Here is a 17,631-nt window from a genome sequence, read left to right as displayed (position 1 = left end):
TGTCGAGGAAACACTTCAGAATGGAGTGTTCTCCCATTTTTAAGTTTTGCCGGTGCTACAGAACTGAGCTCTGGACTAAATCTTCCCCGAGTTTTCTCCTGGGAAACGATTTTAACGAGTACCTGGAAGCTATTAAGTGCACAAAATAAAACATGAAAAGAACAGATGAAATGCGGAGAGGTGTTTCCCCCCTCGAGCAGTCCTTTTTTTATGAGAAGAAATATTTACCGTGAACCTGGAGGCTGTAGAACAGCTCTGCTATTCCTGCTGCATTCGCCACAACACATTTATAAATGCCAGTGTCGGAGATGTGGGCGCCATCAATCTGCAAAACCTGCCCTCTGTTCAAGAAGCTGACGCTGGCGGTGTTGGCGAGAGGGTGGTTATCTTTGTACCACGTGATGACTGCAGAGGGAATTAAGTAAAAGAGGCTGGTGAGAGGGGTCTAGAACTCGCTGCTCTGAATTTATCTAATACTCAAAAGCTCCTTGGAAGGGCGAGGAAAGGCCTACCTGTTATGTTCAAATGCCACTCATGCACAAAAGTAAAACAGAGGCTTTGAGTGCCTCCGTCTCGGATGGCAAATGCGGAAAAGCAAAGGCGGTGGGCAGGTGGGGAAAAAATTAAGGCATTCCTTCTCACTTTTGAAATGCAAACAAGCTCAGTGTTAGGACTAGGGCTGGGCGATATATCGACCAGTTTGAAGTCCATATTGTGATCTCAGTTTAATAATTTTTGACCTGGCAAAATCATGATGTGCGTGTGACTGCGTGCTATGTAAAAATCCCAGCGTTGGAAAACTGGTCAAGCCAGCCAACGCTTCTCTCGATTCCTGCAGCTCCTGTTAACTCTGCTGACTCAGCTCTCGAGAATTACGAGAGCAGGCACCGGCAAAAATCGTGATGCAGGAAAAATCGTGAAGTCAGCCAATGCCTCTACCTTGATCCATCCTTATTTCAGACATCGTAATATATGGCATATCAGAATGTTTAGCTGGTGTTTATCACAGTGTTGAAAACCCAGCCCTAATTAGGCCACAGGGCTATATCCGTAGCAACACTAAGCCATGGTCCCATCAACACTAGGATTTCTGCTCGTGCAATGGAACGTCCCCCCACCATGCCCCCTAAATCTATTATAGGGGCTCCTTCCAACGCTCTGTAACAGATTTGGAGAGGGTGTAGGGCAAAAGAAAGGGGAGAAAGTCCTGTTGCACCCCAGCGGAAACCCTTGAGCTAAAAGGATGTGTTAGAGGGATACTGCCCAATAACTGCCCTTCAGGTTGCATATTCAAGCAGTCTCTGTAGCCTGTTATTGTTCTCCTCTCCGGTCATTTGCATATCCCCCACCCCCATAACAATATGCTTTGGAATAACATCCCTACAACAGCCCACACTGCTTAGGGTTTTTTATTTGGCAGTTATAAAGCACCTGAAATTTCATAGATACTAAGCATAAAAATGTACACATGGAAATATGGTAGCATGGCATCAAAGCCCATCTATGTTTTGCTCTAAGAGAAGTTGTTGTTGTTGTTTAGTCGTTTAGTCGTGTCCGACTCTTTGTGACCCCATGGACCAGAGCACGCCAGGCACCCCTGTCTTCCACTGCCTCCCACAGTTTAGTCAAACTCATGCTGGTAGCTTCGAGAACACTATCCAACCATCTCATCCTCTGTCATCCCCTTCTCCTTGTACCCTCCATCTTTCCCAACATCAGGGTCTTTTCCAGGGAGTATTCTCTTCTCATGAGGTGGCCAAAATATTGGAGCCTCAGCTTCAGGATCTATCCTTCCAGTGAGCACTCAGGGCTGATTTCCTTCAGAATGGAGAGGTTTGATCTTCTTGCAGTCCATGGGACTCTCAAGAGTCTCCTCCAGACCATAATTCAAAAACATCAATTCTTTGGCGATCAGCCTTCTTTATGGTCCAGCTCTCACTTCCATACATCACTACTGACTGGGAAAACCATAGCTTTAACTATACGGACCTTTGTTGGCAAGGTGATGTCTCCGCTTTTGTCTAGGTTTGTCATTGCAAAGAGAAGTGGGGGACTTAAAAACAATAGGAACACTGACAATGGAATGGGTGGAATTAAAATGTGGATGCAATCTCCCACAACAAACAGGGTGCCGTGTGGACAATCCAGCATAAACCCACTTCAAATGCACTATCCATGTGTCGACGACATGCGCCTGCACATACCCGCAAGAAAGCATCAGTCCGGATGGGCCCAAGGCCAGTTCACAAATGGCCAAGTGTTGAGTGATCCAGCGACACACATACATATGTAAACAAGCTCATCCTGAAAATCTGTTTCTACATTTACGGGGTGAGAAGGAATGATAAAGGAAGCAGGAGCCAGCAAAAGCAGAGCCAGCCCCAAGGCAAATTCAGTCCAGTCCAAGAGTTTAGAATGTCGCCTCTGCCAAGCCAATCAAGGGAGCCGCTTCAAAAGCAGCCAATTTCTTTCTTCAGCCTCACTCCTGGAGTCTCTGCATCCAATTTCGCAATGTCAGAAGCAGCCTTGTACATGTCATGTGGTTAGTCAGCAAATCCACCCCGAAGGCTCCTTTTGTCGCAGAGAAGAAGCCAGTAACTTAAAAAGAATTGCTTCGGATAATGAGCAAGACCCGTCCCCAATTCGTAGCAATGAGGACGCTCTGAGGGAAAGCCAACTGCACCATCTATCCATGCATGGCCGAAACACCTCATTCGATGCAGCACACTTAATGCAGCACGCAATATCTGCACCCTTCCCAGCCCTCCGGCTGCCTCGCAAAACTACTTCTGCCCATTTTCCGAGGAACGCTGAATGGCAAACCCTTTGCTTTCCATTCGTGTGTTCGTGAACATTCTGTACATTCCTGGCAACTCAGCCAAACCAGTACCAGAAATGTTACCGCAACGAACACTTGATGGGATTCAACATTGCGCCAAGAGGGGTATGAATGCAGGATACAAGGGCCACTCGTGCAAGGGGGTTTCCCCCTGTTCCACCACCCCTTAAACTGTTCTGGGGTTTCCCCAATCCTGCAGAGCAGATTTAGAGGATGCAGGGAAGGACGTTTGTTGCACAAACGGACCTTGTTTCGTGCATGTAATAACTTAGTTGAATCCCACCCAAGACAACACAGATGGGTTTGCAGCACATGAGCTACACAAAACATCTACTAAAAGAGAAATCCCATTATGTTTCATGGAGCTACTTTAGGGTAAGGTGAATCCTGAAATACGGCTCCTCCCGCTCACCCAATTTATTATTATTTTTTTTAATTACGAGCAATAACTTCTGAGTGTGTATCTACCTGGCAAAGGATTTCCAGATGCTTTGCACTCCAGCTGTATTGGATTGTTCAAAACCACAGTCTCGTTTATCATCTTTCCTGCATCCTTCAAACTGGGTGGCTCTGGGAAAGAAAAGGATAAAAAGATTATCATCTTGGTTGTTCAGCCTCACATATATGAAGGCTTTCTTCTGTGCGTATCCAGTTTCCGTGACATTATCAATACATATATAATGAAGGCTCCAGGCAAACCTCCATGGGGACAGCATTCCACAATTGGGGAGTCACTACAGAGAAGTCCCGTTCTCGTGCTAACACCCTCCAGACCTCATGTAGAAGAGGCACACATATTTCTTAAACCAGAACATGGAGAGACCTAATTGGTTTTTCCCTTCTTCTCTGGGATGTTTCAGGTGTTGTGGTACCTCACACCACACAAACAGAGGGAGCACGGGTCAAGGAATGTAGTTGATGTGAGAGTGGAAAGGATGTGTGGTATTTATAATCCCCTTCTGCCATCCCTAAGCACATCTGTTCCCATGTCAAGGGAATGCACACAGCAGTTAGTTAACTGTTTATTGTTAAAGATACCACTCACGGTAGCTACTACAGCTCTTGATAGCTACACACACCAACCTAGCATCAGGTCCATGCTCTTTGGAGACCACCAGTTTATGTACCTTCCCCCAATGGGCTGTGTACTTGCAACTGGAGACTATGCCTCAATGGGAACGTCCTCTGCTCATCGCTTTTCAGTCCCCTCCTGGTTCTGGGAGACAGTGATGCAGGAGAAGGTGGGGAAGCAGCTGTCCCTTCACTTGCCTGACCTGCCTCCTCTTCTTCCAACCCATCCTGTGCTCCACCCTCCAGCTCTGAAGCTTCCACTGCCTCCGACTCTTGCCTCCTGGATGTTACAGTTCCCCACAAATCACAGACCTGAGTTAGTACCCAGCCTGCCTTCCTCAGTGCACAGTCATCAGCATCCTACCAGTCCCTGACACCCCATTTGAGGGTATCTGAGGAAGTCACCCCTGGTGATGGGTAAAACTCCCTTGCCACAATGCTGTGTGCAGAAATCTTCTCATCAAAGCTGGCCCCAAATCACCAGACTCACATGCAACCAATCATTTCCTCCACAATGCCTCTTCTCCTTCCGGAGGGGAGGGATTGTGAGCGGGAACCAATTCCCGCGCTACGCTGGGGGCGTTCCGGCCCCTGCCCTCCCATTGATGCTGGCGCGCCACGCCTCCCAGAAGGGCGCCCAATCAGGTGGATGCTCGGGGGGCGTGGTTTAGCCGCTCAAATGCGGCCGTGCCAGCTCTTCTCCCCATTCCGCTGCCGTTTTCCTCGCGTCACCCACCCACCACTCCCTTTAGTGCATAGGTGTTCGCTTGACCTTGCTATGGACCTATGGTTGGTTGCCCTGGTTGCCCAGGGGGCCTGGTAGGAGTTTTTTCCAACTGGCAAATTGGCACCAGCCTCTTGGTTTTTTTCGCCTACCTCGTAGCAATCGTCACAACATTCTCGGTATTTGGCGGTTAGGCACTGGAATGTGTTGTTGGTGTATGGAAGGGCAAGGTGTGGCCATCGCCTACCCCTTCACTTATGGGTATTCCGTTAAAGGAATCCAGCGGTCGTGGATCCTGTCGGATGCCCTGTGTGGCTGGGGGCCATGGCACGACCCCCGGTGACATGAGGGGAGAGCTTATAGTTGTATTTGCATCAACAGGCTCCCCCTACTGGTGGTTAACCCCCGTCTGACTCACCCCTCTCCGAGTGGGTGGAGTCAATATTTGCTGTTGTCCAATGCCTAAGCCAATACCTCTCACATGCTGTAATCAATAAAGTTGTGGCCTTTTCTTGCCCATTAACCTAATATGCCGTGTCCACGTGTTTTTATTATTCCCAAGCGGGGGACAGGTCCTCGAATCACAATACTGGGGACTCCTCTGAAAAACAAACACTTGCATAGATGACAAGAAGGGAAGGGTGTGTCATAAAAATGTCGGGAGCTGCTAGATGCTATCAGAAACACCTAAAACGCTTGCAAAACCACAAGAGCTGAGCAGGAGAATGTATGTGGAGCATGCATGTGTGGACCTAGCATAATCAATAGGCTATGTTCCATGTTGGGAAAACCATTACCATACACATGCAGTCGGACGTGTTGTTGGGCTTCGCCAGCTGCATTTGTTGCCACACAGGTGTATCTCCCAGCATCTTCCATCAAAGCCTTGGCGATCTGCAGGATGCGTCCGGAGGACTCCAGCTGCTCCAGAACGGGAAAAGAAAAAAAGAAGCATCCACAGAGATATCCAATAGGATATGCATATTATCGGTTCTTCTTCCAAATGGCAATTATATTTAAGGTGCTTACTTCTGGATTTTTGGCTTTAAAAATCCAAAATCCCACTGCTAAAATTCCAGTTCAGCAGCTGGAATAAATCATGCATAAAGAATAAATGCAGTTCATTTGCATGCTTGGTCTTAGGTAAATGATCAAGGCATTCTTTTGTGTGCTTGTTTTCTAATCTTGGCCCATTATGAGGATTAGGTAAAGGGACCCCTGACCGTTAGGTCCAGTCGTGACCGACTCTGGGGTTGCAGCGCTCATCTCGCTTTATTGGCCGAGGGAGCCGGCGTACAGCTTCCGGGTCATGTGGCCAGCATGACTAAGCCGCTTCTGGCGAACCAGAGCAGTGCACGGAAATGCTGTTTACCTTCCTGCCGGAGTGGTACCTATTTATCTACTTGTACTTTGACGTGCTTTCGAACTGCTAGGTTGGCAGGAGCTGGGACTGAGGAATGGGAGCTCACCCCGTCACGGAGATTTGAACCGCCGACCCTCTGATCGGCAAGTCCTAGGCTCTGTGGTTTAACCCACAGCGCCACCCACATCCCATTATGAGGATTTCCAAAGACAACATTCCACTTTGTGATTCTTTCTTCTTATTATCACCTGCAGAGCTCTGCTTCCCCCCCTTCATTTCAATTGACCTAGAAAAAAAGCCTAGGAGTTTTAAGCTATCGGCATATTAAACAGAACTAAAGTGCACTGGGGAGCAGGTTTTATGTTTAAATTATAGCAATGAGCAGTAGCAGTGTGTGTGGCACAACAGAGTCGCTCTCTTGCCAATTACAAAATCTATTTGGTTTTTCAAATTTAAATTTTACGGAGATATATCAAACATAAATCATAAAAACAAGATTCCAAGGAATCTCCTGGACTTCCCTCCTCCCCTTTGTGGGTCCTATTGTTAATCCTTTCCTCCTGCATCTTTTGTGATAATCCAAATAGTTTACCTCTCCGCTGTGCCCAAAATTCACCATTAAACTACAAACATTATTCCAACCTTACTAAGGATTTTAACTGTTTATAATGGTCTTTAAGGTAGGTTATAAATTTCCCCCATTCCTTGTTAAAATTTTGGTATTCCTGATTTCTGACTCTTCTGGTCATTTTAGCCATTTCAGCATAGTCCATCAACTTCATCTGCCATTCTTCTCCGGTAGGGACTTTTTCTTGAGTCGCTCTTTTGTCAATGGTGTACCTGCTACCTTGGCAAGTTCAGGGCTGCACAGAAACACTTCTGGCCAACCAGGCATTCCTGTTACTGCGCCTGTAAAGTCCCGTGAACCTGCTGTTGCTTTGCCCTATCTCTGCCCAGGCAGTGACCCTGGGATGGGCCGGTGGCTCCATGGATCTGACCCACCACGTGGGCTGCTAGTGTTAATGATGTTCCATTTTTAAGCCTCTGGAAAGGCCAGGAGGTGGGAGGGCAAATGGGAAACTGTGAATCTGAAGGGTCTAGTTACAGATAGGTAGCCGTGTTGGTCTGCCATAGTCAAAACAAAAATTTTTTTTCCTTCCAGTAGCACCTTAAAGACCAACTAAGTTAGTTCTTGGTATGAGCTTTCGTGTGCATGCACACTTCTTCAGATACCATCTGAAGAAGTATCTGAAGAAGTGTGCATGCACACGAAAGCTCATACCAAGAACTAACTTAGTTGGTCTTTAAGGTGCTACTGGAAGGAAAAAAATTTTTTGTTCTGAAGGGTCTAAAACACTTGGGCTGATAAAGCAGCACAATATCAGAACAATATAATATTCCCCACCCCCTGCACCGTTCTGCTGAAGAATCCCATTAATAATAATAATAATAATAATAATAATAATAATAATAATAATAATTTGTACCCTGCCCATCTGGCTGAGTTCCCCCAGCCACTCTGGGCGGCTCCCAATCGAGTGTTAAAAACAATACAGCATTAAATATTAAAAACTTCCCTAAATAGGGCTGCCTTCAGATATCTTTTAAAAATAAGATAGCTGCCTATTTCCTCGACATCTGACAGGAGGGCGTTCCACAGGGTGGGTGCCACTACCGAGAAGGCCCTCTGTCTGGTTCCCTGTAACCTCACTTCTCACAGTGAGGGAACCACCAGAAGGCCCTCAGAGCTGGACCTCAGTGTCCGGGCTGAACGATAAGGGTGCAACTCAAAAGTTTATACGTTCCTGCACCAACAAAATTATGTGCAACCACCTTGCTAATTGGGTGCCTCTGTTCTCCTGGAAACTGGCATGGCAATCATTTAATGCTGTGGATTATTGAAATTGTGATACGTACCCGGATATTTGCTCTCGCTGTATTTACAGGCCGACTGTCTTTCAACCAAGTGATTGAAGGGATGGGTATGCCATTGGCAATGCACTGCAAGGTTACTGGTTTGTGTATCACTACAGATCTCTCAGGGAGCCCAGTCGATTTTATTGTTGGAGGAACTATAAAAAAATCAACACAGAGTGTTATGCAGGAGCAACACAATCCAGCTGCTATAAACCTGCATACAGTTATCAAGACGGTAGGAAAAGATCTCTTTCAAATTCTTACAATGTGTTAAAACATTCAGCTACCACTGAAAATGGCAATTGGTTATTTAATTCCCCTGCTAAAAAGGCAGCAATGTGTTGATACTCACCATCCCAGTCCATAAGATCTAGAGCAAGACTTGGAGCAAGACAGGTAAACAAAGACTGCTACAAAAATGAATGCCTTCCCCTGTACAGTGGTACCTCAGGTTAAGTATTTAATTCGTTCCGGAGGTCCGTTCTTAACCTGAAACTGTTCTTAACCTGAAGCACCACTTTAGCTAACGGAGACTCCTGCTGCTGCCACGCTGCCGGAGCCCGATTTCTGTTCTTATCCTGAAGCAAAGTTCTTAACCTGAAGCACTATTTCTGGGTTAGTGGAGTGTGTAACCTGAAGCGTATGTAACCTGAAGCGTATGTAACCTGAGGTACCACTGTACTTCTCTTGTGATCAGCATAAGGCAATTTAGAATCCTGAAATTCTGGTGCTATACATTGAGCGAAACCACAAAGCATTTAAGGCTGTTTGTTAAGGAAATATATTCAGAGACATTCCCTCTCCCCCACCCCACCCCCCAATTTTCTTTCCTGGAGAAACAACGCACCATGCACCGTCACATCAAATTCCTTTTTGTTTTCGCCTGCCTTGTTTGTTGCTATGCACTGGTAATGGCCAGTATCCGAGACTTCAGTCCGCGAGATGAGAAGCTTGCGTCCGTTTAGCAAGATCTTATATCCGATTCCCCCTTCGATAGGCTGGCCATTTTTCAACCACCTGGTGGATTAAAAAGCAGGTCTCATTTGTATAAGCTAGGGGATCGTAAGATACCTGCGAAAGTATTCACAAACTAACACAGGCTACAGAGGCTGAGCTTCATTCAGAGTCTGACACTTCGCCCAGCGAACTACTGTGGATTGTGTTTGTTCAGGTCTCCCAACTCTCCAGCTGCCTAAGAGAATATGGGCATGCTACCTCCATCTCTGAGACCGGCAAATATTTATCTATCTATCTATCATCTATCTATCTATCTATCTATCTATCTATCTATCTATCTATCTATCTATCCCTGGGTGCTCACTGAAAGGACAGATCGTGAAGCTGAGGCTCCAATACTTTGGCCACCTCATGAGAAGAGAAGACTCCCTGGAAAAGACCCTGATGTTGGGAAAGATGGAGGGCACAAGGAGAAGGGGACGACAGAGGACGAAATGGTTGAACAGTGTTCTCGAAGCTACGAACATGAGTTTGACCAAACTGCAGGAGGCAGTGGAAGACAGGAGTGCCTGGCGTGCTCTGGTCCATGGGGTCACAAAGAGTCGGACACGACTAAATGACTAAACAACAACAACAAATTTATATCCCGCCCTCCCCAGCCAAAGCCGGGCTCAGAGCGGCTAACAACAGTAAAGTAATACAAAATTCTAAAATCAATTCATTATAAAATCAGTTCAAATCAAATTAATGGCAACCATTGGGCTAGAGTTCTGTGAAGAATTTCTGCATTGGCCAAGCCTGTAGAAGTTGAAGGAGTCCGCTCTCTGACTTGCCCAGTGAACTCCAAGCTCTGGGCTCCAGATTTTCCAAGTTCTCCAGCTTCCATCTTGGCCACTGACCTCAAATACCCTGAACTAGAGAGAATGCTCTCCATTTCGAAATGTATACATGGCCATCCATAGTATGGGTTTGATCTTGATGCGCACATCTATTAGCTTCTCTTCCTTACGCTAACACAAGTTGTATCGGCCAGGCAAAGCATGGGAAACTGTTACATTCATGGGAAACCAGGAACAGAGAAAAAGAAGGAAAGTGGATTCTTGTAGGAAGGTAAACAATGGAAGGGAAGAAAACAGTGAATGGACACTGGAATCTTGGGAATGAACGATACTCTAAAGGTTCAGTGTGAACCACATCGGTAGAACATAAGACTCTTAATCACAGGGTTGTGGATTCGAGTCCTACACTGGGCACAAAGATTCCTGAATTGCAGGGGGTTGGACTAGCTGATCCTTGTGGTCCCTTCCAACTCTACCGTTCTATGATTCTATGGCATTCGTACCCAAAGAGCCTTTCCCAATGGTCCCTGAAACATTCCATAAGTAATTGGCACCTGACCAAAGACTCCACGGACCTCTGCCTCGTGGTTATAGACAAAACAATGCTTTGGATTAGCATATAATCCAGAGACATCACCTTGCCAACAAAGGTCCGTATAGTAAAGGCTATGGTTTTCCAAGTAGTGATGTATGGAAGTAAGAGCTAGACCATAAAGAAGGCTGATCGCCGAAGAATTGATGCTTTTGAATTATGGTGCTGGAGGAGACTCTTGAGAGTCCCATGGGCTGCAAGAAGATCAAGCCTATTCATTCAAGGAAATCAGCCCTGAGTGCTCACTGGAAGGACAGATCCTGAAACTGAGGCTACAAGACTTTGGCCACCTCATGAGAAGAGAAGACTCCCTGGAAAAGACGCTGATGTTGGGAAAGATGGAGGGTACAAGGAGAAGGGGACGACAGAGAATGAGATGGTTGGACAGTGTTCTCGAAGCCACAAACATGAGTCTGACCAAACTGTGGGAGGCAGTGGAAGACAGGAGTGCCTGGCGTGCTCTGGTCCATGGGGTCACAAAGAGTCGGACACGACTAAACGACTAAAGAACAACAACAATAAGGCTTTGTTTTCTTTTCTTTCTGCATGTTAACCCTAATCTCTCTTTCACTGCTTGCTTTCTAGGCCATGAAAAAAATGACAGGGGATGGGAACCAGGAATGAAAGCTCAAACTTTTTAAAAAGCAGAGGTGCCCAAGATATTCGTCAGCTTCACAAAAGCTAGAAAAATGTCCTGGCAGGCAAGAGAAACAACCGAGCAACTACAGAAAACATGGCATCCTGGATAATCTGAGGTTTTAGGAGTCGAAGGCAGATCTGTGACTTGACTCCTGAAATTATGGATGGATGGATTTATCTTAGCCAGCCCAGTTGTGTGCAAAATGAGTAATAATGCATGAGAAAATTATAGTTCCACCAAAGGAAGACAGCAACTATACCATGGGAAAGGGAATAAAGGTCTGCTACTTCCTTTTCTAGAACTTCGTTAACCTTTGCTAAACTACGTCCTTTTCTTTGCTCTTCCAACCAAAATCTGACACAAGTCATGGATTTCTTTTTCTGTTCCTTTGCCTCTCTTTTTGCACTGAACAATAGCTTCTTACGTGATGGTCGGCGGAGGGGTTCCTGTTACTGGGCAGTCCAGCTCCAGGGAGCTGTGGAGAATCACAATATAATCTGTAGATTCATTCTCCCCTTCCATACTTGGTGGTACTGGAAAGACAGCAAACCCAAAGGCACAAATAAAAGTACTGTCAGAATTTATTTATTTTTAAAAATGATTTAAAATACTATTTCATGGTCCATCCTTTCTTGGACGATTCAAAATTTCATTGGACAAGAGATGGTTTAGAGCTTATACTTTTTACAGCAATTTTTTGCTAGCACAGAAGCATAAAAATCAGCACAAATTTCCACGCAGCATCAGTCCACCAACCCCAAACCCTGCAAGTGGTGCATAGTGATGTAATGAAACATGCCACTGAACTTTAGACAATGAAACCATTGTTAAATGAAGGTTTGGTTTAAAGAAACATGTTAATGAGGAGTTGCTAAATCTCCCGGTACTGTCTATTGTTCCCCATCAACAACAAAATCCATATGTCACAAAAATGGAGAGGAACAGTCCATTACAAGTTTAATATAGAGCCTATATAGGTAAAGGTAAAGGACCCCTGGATGGTTAAGTCCAGTCAAAGGCGACTATGGGGTTATGGTGCTCATCTTGCTTTCAGGCCGAGGGAGCCAGCATTTGTCCACAGACAGCTTTCCGGGTCATGTGGCCAGCAGGATTAAACTGCTTCTGGCAGAATGGGACACCGTGACGGAAACCAGAGCGCACAGAAACCCCATTTGCCTTCCTGCCACAGCGGTACCTATTTATCTACTTGCACTGATGTGCTTTCGAACTGCTAGGTTGGCAGGAGCTGGGACAGAGCAACAGGAGCTCACCCCATTGTGAAGATTCGAACCGCCAACCTTCTGATCAGCAAGCCCAAGAGGCTCAGTGGTTTAGATCGCAGCGCCACCTGCATCCCTAGAGACCATATAACACCAGTCCTGAAAGACCTACATTGGCTACCAGTATGTTTCCAAGCACAAATCAAAATGTTGGTGCTGACCTCGAAAGCCCTAAACAACCTCGGCCCAGTATACCTGAAGAAGTGTCTCCACCTCCATTGTTCAGCCCAGACACTGAGGTCCAGCTCTGAGCGCCTTCTGGTGATTCCCTCACTGCAAGAAGTGAGGTTACAAGGGAACCAGGTAGAGGGCCATCTCAGTAGTGGCGCCTGCCCTGTGGAACGCACTCCCATCAGATGTCAAGATAAACAACTATCCGACTTCTAGATGACATCTGAAGGCAGCCCTGTTTAGGGAAGTTTTATTGTGTTTTTAATATTCCGCCGTGAGCCGCCCAGAGTGGCTGGGGAGGCCTGGCCAGATGGGTGGGATATAAGTAATAAATAATAGTAATAATAATAAATCACATAAAGAAAAAAACAGTCCTATCCTGGTGCCATCCAGATGTTTTGGATCACAACTCTCATTATCCCTGACCATTTGCTACACTGGCTGAGGCTGATGGGAGCTGGACACCAACAGCTGGAAAACAGCAGGTTGGGGAAGGTTGACATAAGTGAAACTTGTGGAAATACCTGGTTGACAGTGAAGGTTAAATAAAAAGCTTAAATTCTGGTTTTTACACACCTAGGATTTCCACATCATATTTGATTTCCTTCTCTCCTGCGATGCTGGTAGCCACACAGACATACTGGCCATCATCAGCCTCTCCAGCATTCATGATTTCCAGCTTCCTTCCACCAGACACAATGTGCAGGTTGTCACTGGCTTTCACGGGAACCCCATCCTTCAGCCAAGTCAGCAGAGGCGGTGGGTTGCCAGCAGCATTGCACTCCAGTACCAGGGAACTGCCAGAAACCACCTGCTTGTTCTGGATTGCTTCAGAGTCGCCCTCAATAACTGGAGGAACTGGAAGGAAATGGAGAGGAAAGAGGGGACCAAGCCATTATTTTCTGTGACCACTCAAAAATCTAAGCCACTATTAAATCAATTGGTTTGGTTCCATCCCAGGTAACTCAACCTCCAAGGAATTGTCTTGTATGGCAAAACCATGGTTAACAAGAGGTATTTTCAGGCTGGTTAATGCCACAAAGCGTTGTATTTTTCGCTCCATAAGACACACTTTTTTTCCTCCTAAAAAGTAAGGGGAAATGTCTGTGAGTCTTATGGAGCGAATGCGTGGTCCCTGGAGCAGAATTGCCCAGGAGCAAAAAGCAGATTGTGCTTTTTTTTTTTTTAGAAAGAGGGAAGGGAGTGTTGAAACTAAGCCGCTGAGCAGCTGATCAGCAAGCGATCGGGAGGGGAGATAAGGGACTCTAGAGATAAAGGAGGCTGCCTGGGAGGAGGGTGGTAAAGGCAGCGAACTTGCAAGGAGCGGAGACAGGAAGATTAAAGCAATGAGGAGAGAAATTAGAAGAAAAGGAGGAGCAAAAAACTGTTCCAGCTAAGGAAAAGACACTAAGGCAAACAGGAGGGAAGGGGGTGTTGAAACAAAGCTGCTGAGCAGCTGATCGGCAAGGGATCGGGAGGGAGATAAGGGACTCTGGAGATAAAGGAGGCTGTCTGGGAGGGGGGAGGTAAAAGCCCATGGATCCTCAGGATTTTTGCATTGGGTCACCCCAAATTCACCATCAGATCACATAGCATGTCCATAGCTACCGCCTGCACCAAAGAACACACACATCCATTGTTTTGTGGCAATGGCGCAAAAACGTGGTTACAAAGCACGGATCCACATGGATTCTCAGGATTTTTGCATTGGGCTACCCCAAACTCACCGTCAAATCGCATATCATGTCTGTGGCCACAGCATGAACCACAAAAATCATACATCCACTGTTTCTTGTTTTCCTCCTCTAAAAACTAGGTGCGTCTTATGGTCAGGTGTGTCTTGTGGAGCGAAAAATACGGTAAGTGAGGACACCCATTTGTTAAACTGGCTTTTTGTAGGGAAAGCCATTTTTTTAATTCAAAGCTGTCATATGTTGCTGGATTTCCTCATGACAAGCAAAATAAGTAATTTCCAGTGAGAAAGCTCAGCAGCTGAATCACTCTGAGCTGCTTCTCGACTTGTGACTTTTCCCTGAATAATGCCTGGGGGTAGTGATTGTTGATGGGCATTCTCAACATTGTGGTGGACCCATAAGGTGTAAGAACTGGGTTGTCGCTAAATTAAAACATAAGAACTCATTAAGAGACCCGCTGGGTCGGACTAGAGGCCTATTTGCTCAAACACCATCCCACCCTCATGGTGGTCAACCAGACGGGTTTGAGAACCCCATAAACAGAACCTCTGGACAGCACCATTTGTGTTCCCCAGCAACTGGTACCTACTGCTTCCGTGATACCAGAGATAATATATACCTGTATACCTGAAGGAGCGTCTCCACCCCCATCGTTCAGCCCAGACACTGAGGTCCAGCTCCGAGGGCCTTCTGGCGGTTCCCTCACTGCGAGAAGTGAGGTTACAGGCAGAGGGCCTTCTCGGCAGTGGCACCTGCCCTGTGGAACGCCCTCCCATCCAACGTCAAGGAAATAAACAACTCTCTGACTTTTAGAAGACATCTGAAGGCAAGCCTGTTTAGGAAAGTATTTAATGCTTGATGTTTTATGGTGTTTTTAATATTCTGTTGGGAGCTGCCCAGAGTGGCTGGGGAAACCCAGCCAGAAGGGCGGGGTATTATTAATTTATTATTATTAAGCCATCATAATGACCAGCAGCCACTGATATCCTTATCCTCTATGGGTTTGCCTTTATAAAAAAGCACAACACGGAGAGGAGGTAGGAGATGGAGGCCACTGGTGTTCCTTGAGACTAAAAGTAATCTGCACCGGGGGGAAACTGACCGAGGAGGAGAAGTTTCAGAGGGGATGTGCAGGCAGGGAATGGGGCAGGGTCCAGCTCCCCCACCTCTCCTTATCACCCATATTATGCTTAAAATAAGTCTGTCATCCTCTAAAGCTTTCTATATCAATTTGGCTCGACCCTCAACCAACTGAAAACCCGAGTCTAAGAGCAGTCAATAACAAGCCAAGAAGAGGCAAGGGGAGGCCCAGATCGGCTAGACAGATCAAATTCCAGTTTTCAGACTGCATGCCGAACAAATAAGTATGTTCTTTCTCGTCTCCTTCCTACCATAGACATCCACTAGGAAGATTTTTTCAGCAGTCCCAGCTACGTTGGTTGCCTGGCAGCTGTACTTTGCAGAGTCAGAAACTTGCGCACGAGGAATCTGAAGGAATTGCCCCCTGTCAAGGTAAAGAGCTTCTGGGCTAGACACAATAGGGCGTCCATCTTTATACCACGTTATGGTAGGAGCTGGGATTCCCCTTGTCTCACATTCCAGCTTTAGCACACTGTTCAGCAACGTTGACACTTCAGTGGTGATGTTTCCGCCTTTGATCGCAGGTGGGACTGTTTTCAGGGAAGGAACAGGAGGAGGAAAACAGTAAATATCAAGATGCGAAGAAGAGGAAGAGTCTTAGAACACAAAAGGAAGCCAGAGCTTAATTATGACTTGGTTTTAAAGGGCTTTCAGCAGACAAATTGTTTTCCCCACCCCACAACGGCAAAAACAAAACAAAAAACATGGTGATGTAGTTTCCTCCACCCGCCCTCTGTAGCAGCAGCAACTGGGAACAGATTTGCCACAATAGTTTTTGATGGTTAAACGGGCTCCTAATGGGAGAAACTAGCAAGAGACAGGGAAAAATCTAATTGGAACCGTCTTCAAAATATAAACTCAGATATGCAGTGTTTGTGAACACTCTCATTTGCTCATTGCATTAAGTGTTGAAACAAAGTTTAGACTAAAGCATAGCATATGCTTCAAAATATATAAACTGTTAACTATTACAAAATATAATCCACTATTGCAAAGTACCTAAAGCGTCTCGCAGTCAATAAATGGGGGTGCCTCTGATGTTTAGATAGCAACCTGTATAATAACTTTGAATTTGCTTTCAAACCCACGTTGAGCGTTTCTCTGAATTGCATAGCGCTAATGTCTGTCATAAGGGACGCTGGTGGCGCTGTGGGTTAAACCACAGAGCCTAGGACTTGCTGATCAGAAGGTCGGCGGTTCGAATGCCCGTGACGGGGTGAGCTCCCGTTGCTCGGTCCCTGCTCCTGCCAACCTAGCAGTTCGAAAGCACGTCCAAGTGCAAGCAGATAAATAGGTACCACTCCAGCGGGAAGGTAAACGGCGTTTCCGTGCGCTGCTCTGGTTTGCCAGAAGCGGCTTAGTCATGCTGGCCACACAACCTGGAAGCTGTACGCCGGATCCCTCGGCCAATAAAGTGAGATGAGCGCCACAACCCCAGAGTCGGTCACGACTGGACCTAATGGTCAGGGGTCCCTTTACCTTTTTAATGTCTGTCATATCCTACAAGATTCCTTCCTAAAGGCCCTTTGATCCATGTTTGGGTGTGTGAGAGAAAAACAAAAGGAGAAAACATATCCCAAATATTTTAAAGAGACTGCATGCACATTCAGGACAGAGATTCTTGCACATTATCCTGGTGAAGCCATCTGCCCAAACACAACAGATGCCTTCCTGGGCATACAGGCACCGTTCCATTTTATTTCGCCCTGGGTAAAAGAATGGTGAAAAGGGAGCTTGCTGAACCATGTGGATCCTGCAGCCTAATTCAAACAGAGGAGGGTTCCGGAGTTGAAGAAAAAACATCCATGTAAATCAATAATAAAATGAATGGATTGCTTCACTGACACTCAGCCAGCCATTGTCAAGTCAGCTCAGCACATCAAAAAAGCAAAATAATATGGGGCTCAGATTGGCTAAGGAGAGCCTTAAGTTTCACCCTAGACACCCTTTCTGCCTTCCCTCAGGAGACCCGACTCATATTTTGAGAACCACAAGTAACACTTCAACACTGCGCTGGTTTCAGCATTCCTTGAAACCCAGAATAATTCCCCGTCCTCTGGAGGCAACAGCTTATGTGGATTCCTAGCCAAAAACAATGTATGTAAACTAATCATTTGCAGATGCTCCTGCGAGACACTGCGAGCGACATCCACTGCGCGCACAAGCCAAACCCTCAATGAGTAGCTTGACTGCTGGTGGAGGTAATGTTTGCCTGCCAATGTAAGCCCCGCGCTGCCAAACAAGTCGGTTGATTGCAACCTGCCAACACCCCAGGTTCCAAGATATCATTCAAAATGGCACTTTCTGATGCGAAGGGCCTAATAAAACAAACACTGCTGGGGCAAGGGTGTTGCATGAATGACGGGTGACCTCCCATCTAAGATCTCTTCAGGCAAACATTTTC

The 17,631-nt window shown here is 46.2% G+C and overlaps 1 protein-coding gene across 6 annotated transcripts in view; it reads right to left on the bottom strand.

Annotated features, from left to right (window-relative positions):
* HMCN1 (hemicentin 1) overlaps positions 1-17,631 on the bottom strand; it is a 301,086-nt gene that overhangs the window by 131,615 nt on the left and 151,840 nt on the right. For all 6 annotated transcript variants that reach the window (XM_053391425.1, XM_053391419.1, XM_053391422.1 and 3 more), the window contains 8 exons: positions 15,479-15,757; positions 12,970-13,251; positions 11,367-11,475; positions 8,762-8,931; positions 7,915-8,069; positions 5,432-5,555; positions 3,308-3,409; positions 229-405 (listed from right to left, as the gene is read on the bottom strand). In XM_053391425.1, coding sequence (XP_053247400.1) covers positions 229-405; positions 3,308-3,409; positions 5,432-5,555; positions 7,915-8,069; positions 8,762-8,931; positions 11,367-11,475; positions 12,970-13,251; positions 15,479-15,757 — 1,398 coding nt within the window. The remainder of the gene's footprint in view (positions 1-228; positions 406-3,307; positions 3,410-5,431; positions 5,556-7,914; positions 8,070-8,761; positions 8,932-11,366; positions 11,476-12,969; positions 13,252-15,478; positions 15,758-17,631) is intronic.

Source organism: Podarcis raffonei, chromosome 6, assembly GCF_027172205.1.
Source record: "Podarcis raffonei isolate rPodRaf1 chromosome 6, rPodRaf1.pri, whole genome shotgun sequence".
In the NCBI taxonomy this organism is placed as follows: domain Eukaryota; kingdom Metazoa; phylum Chordata; class Lepidosauria; order Squamata; family Lacertidae; genus Podarcis; species Podarcis raffonei.
Note: the sequence above shows the minus strand (reverse complement) of the source record. Positions and strands in the feature narration are given on the sequence as shown.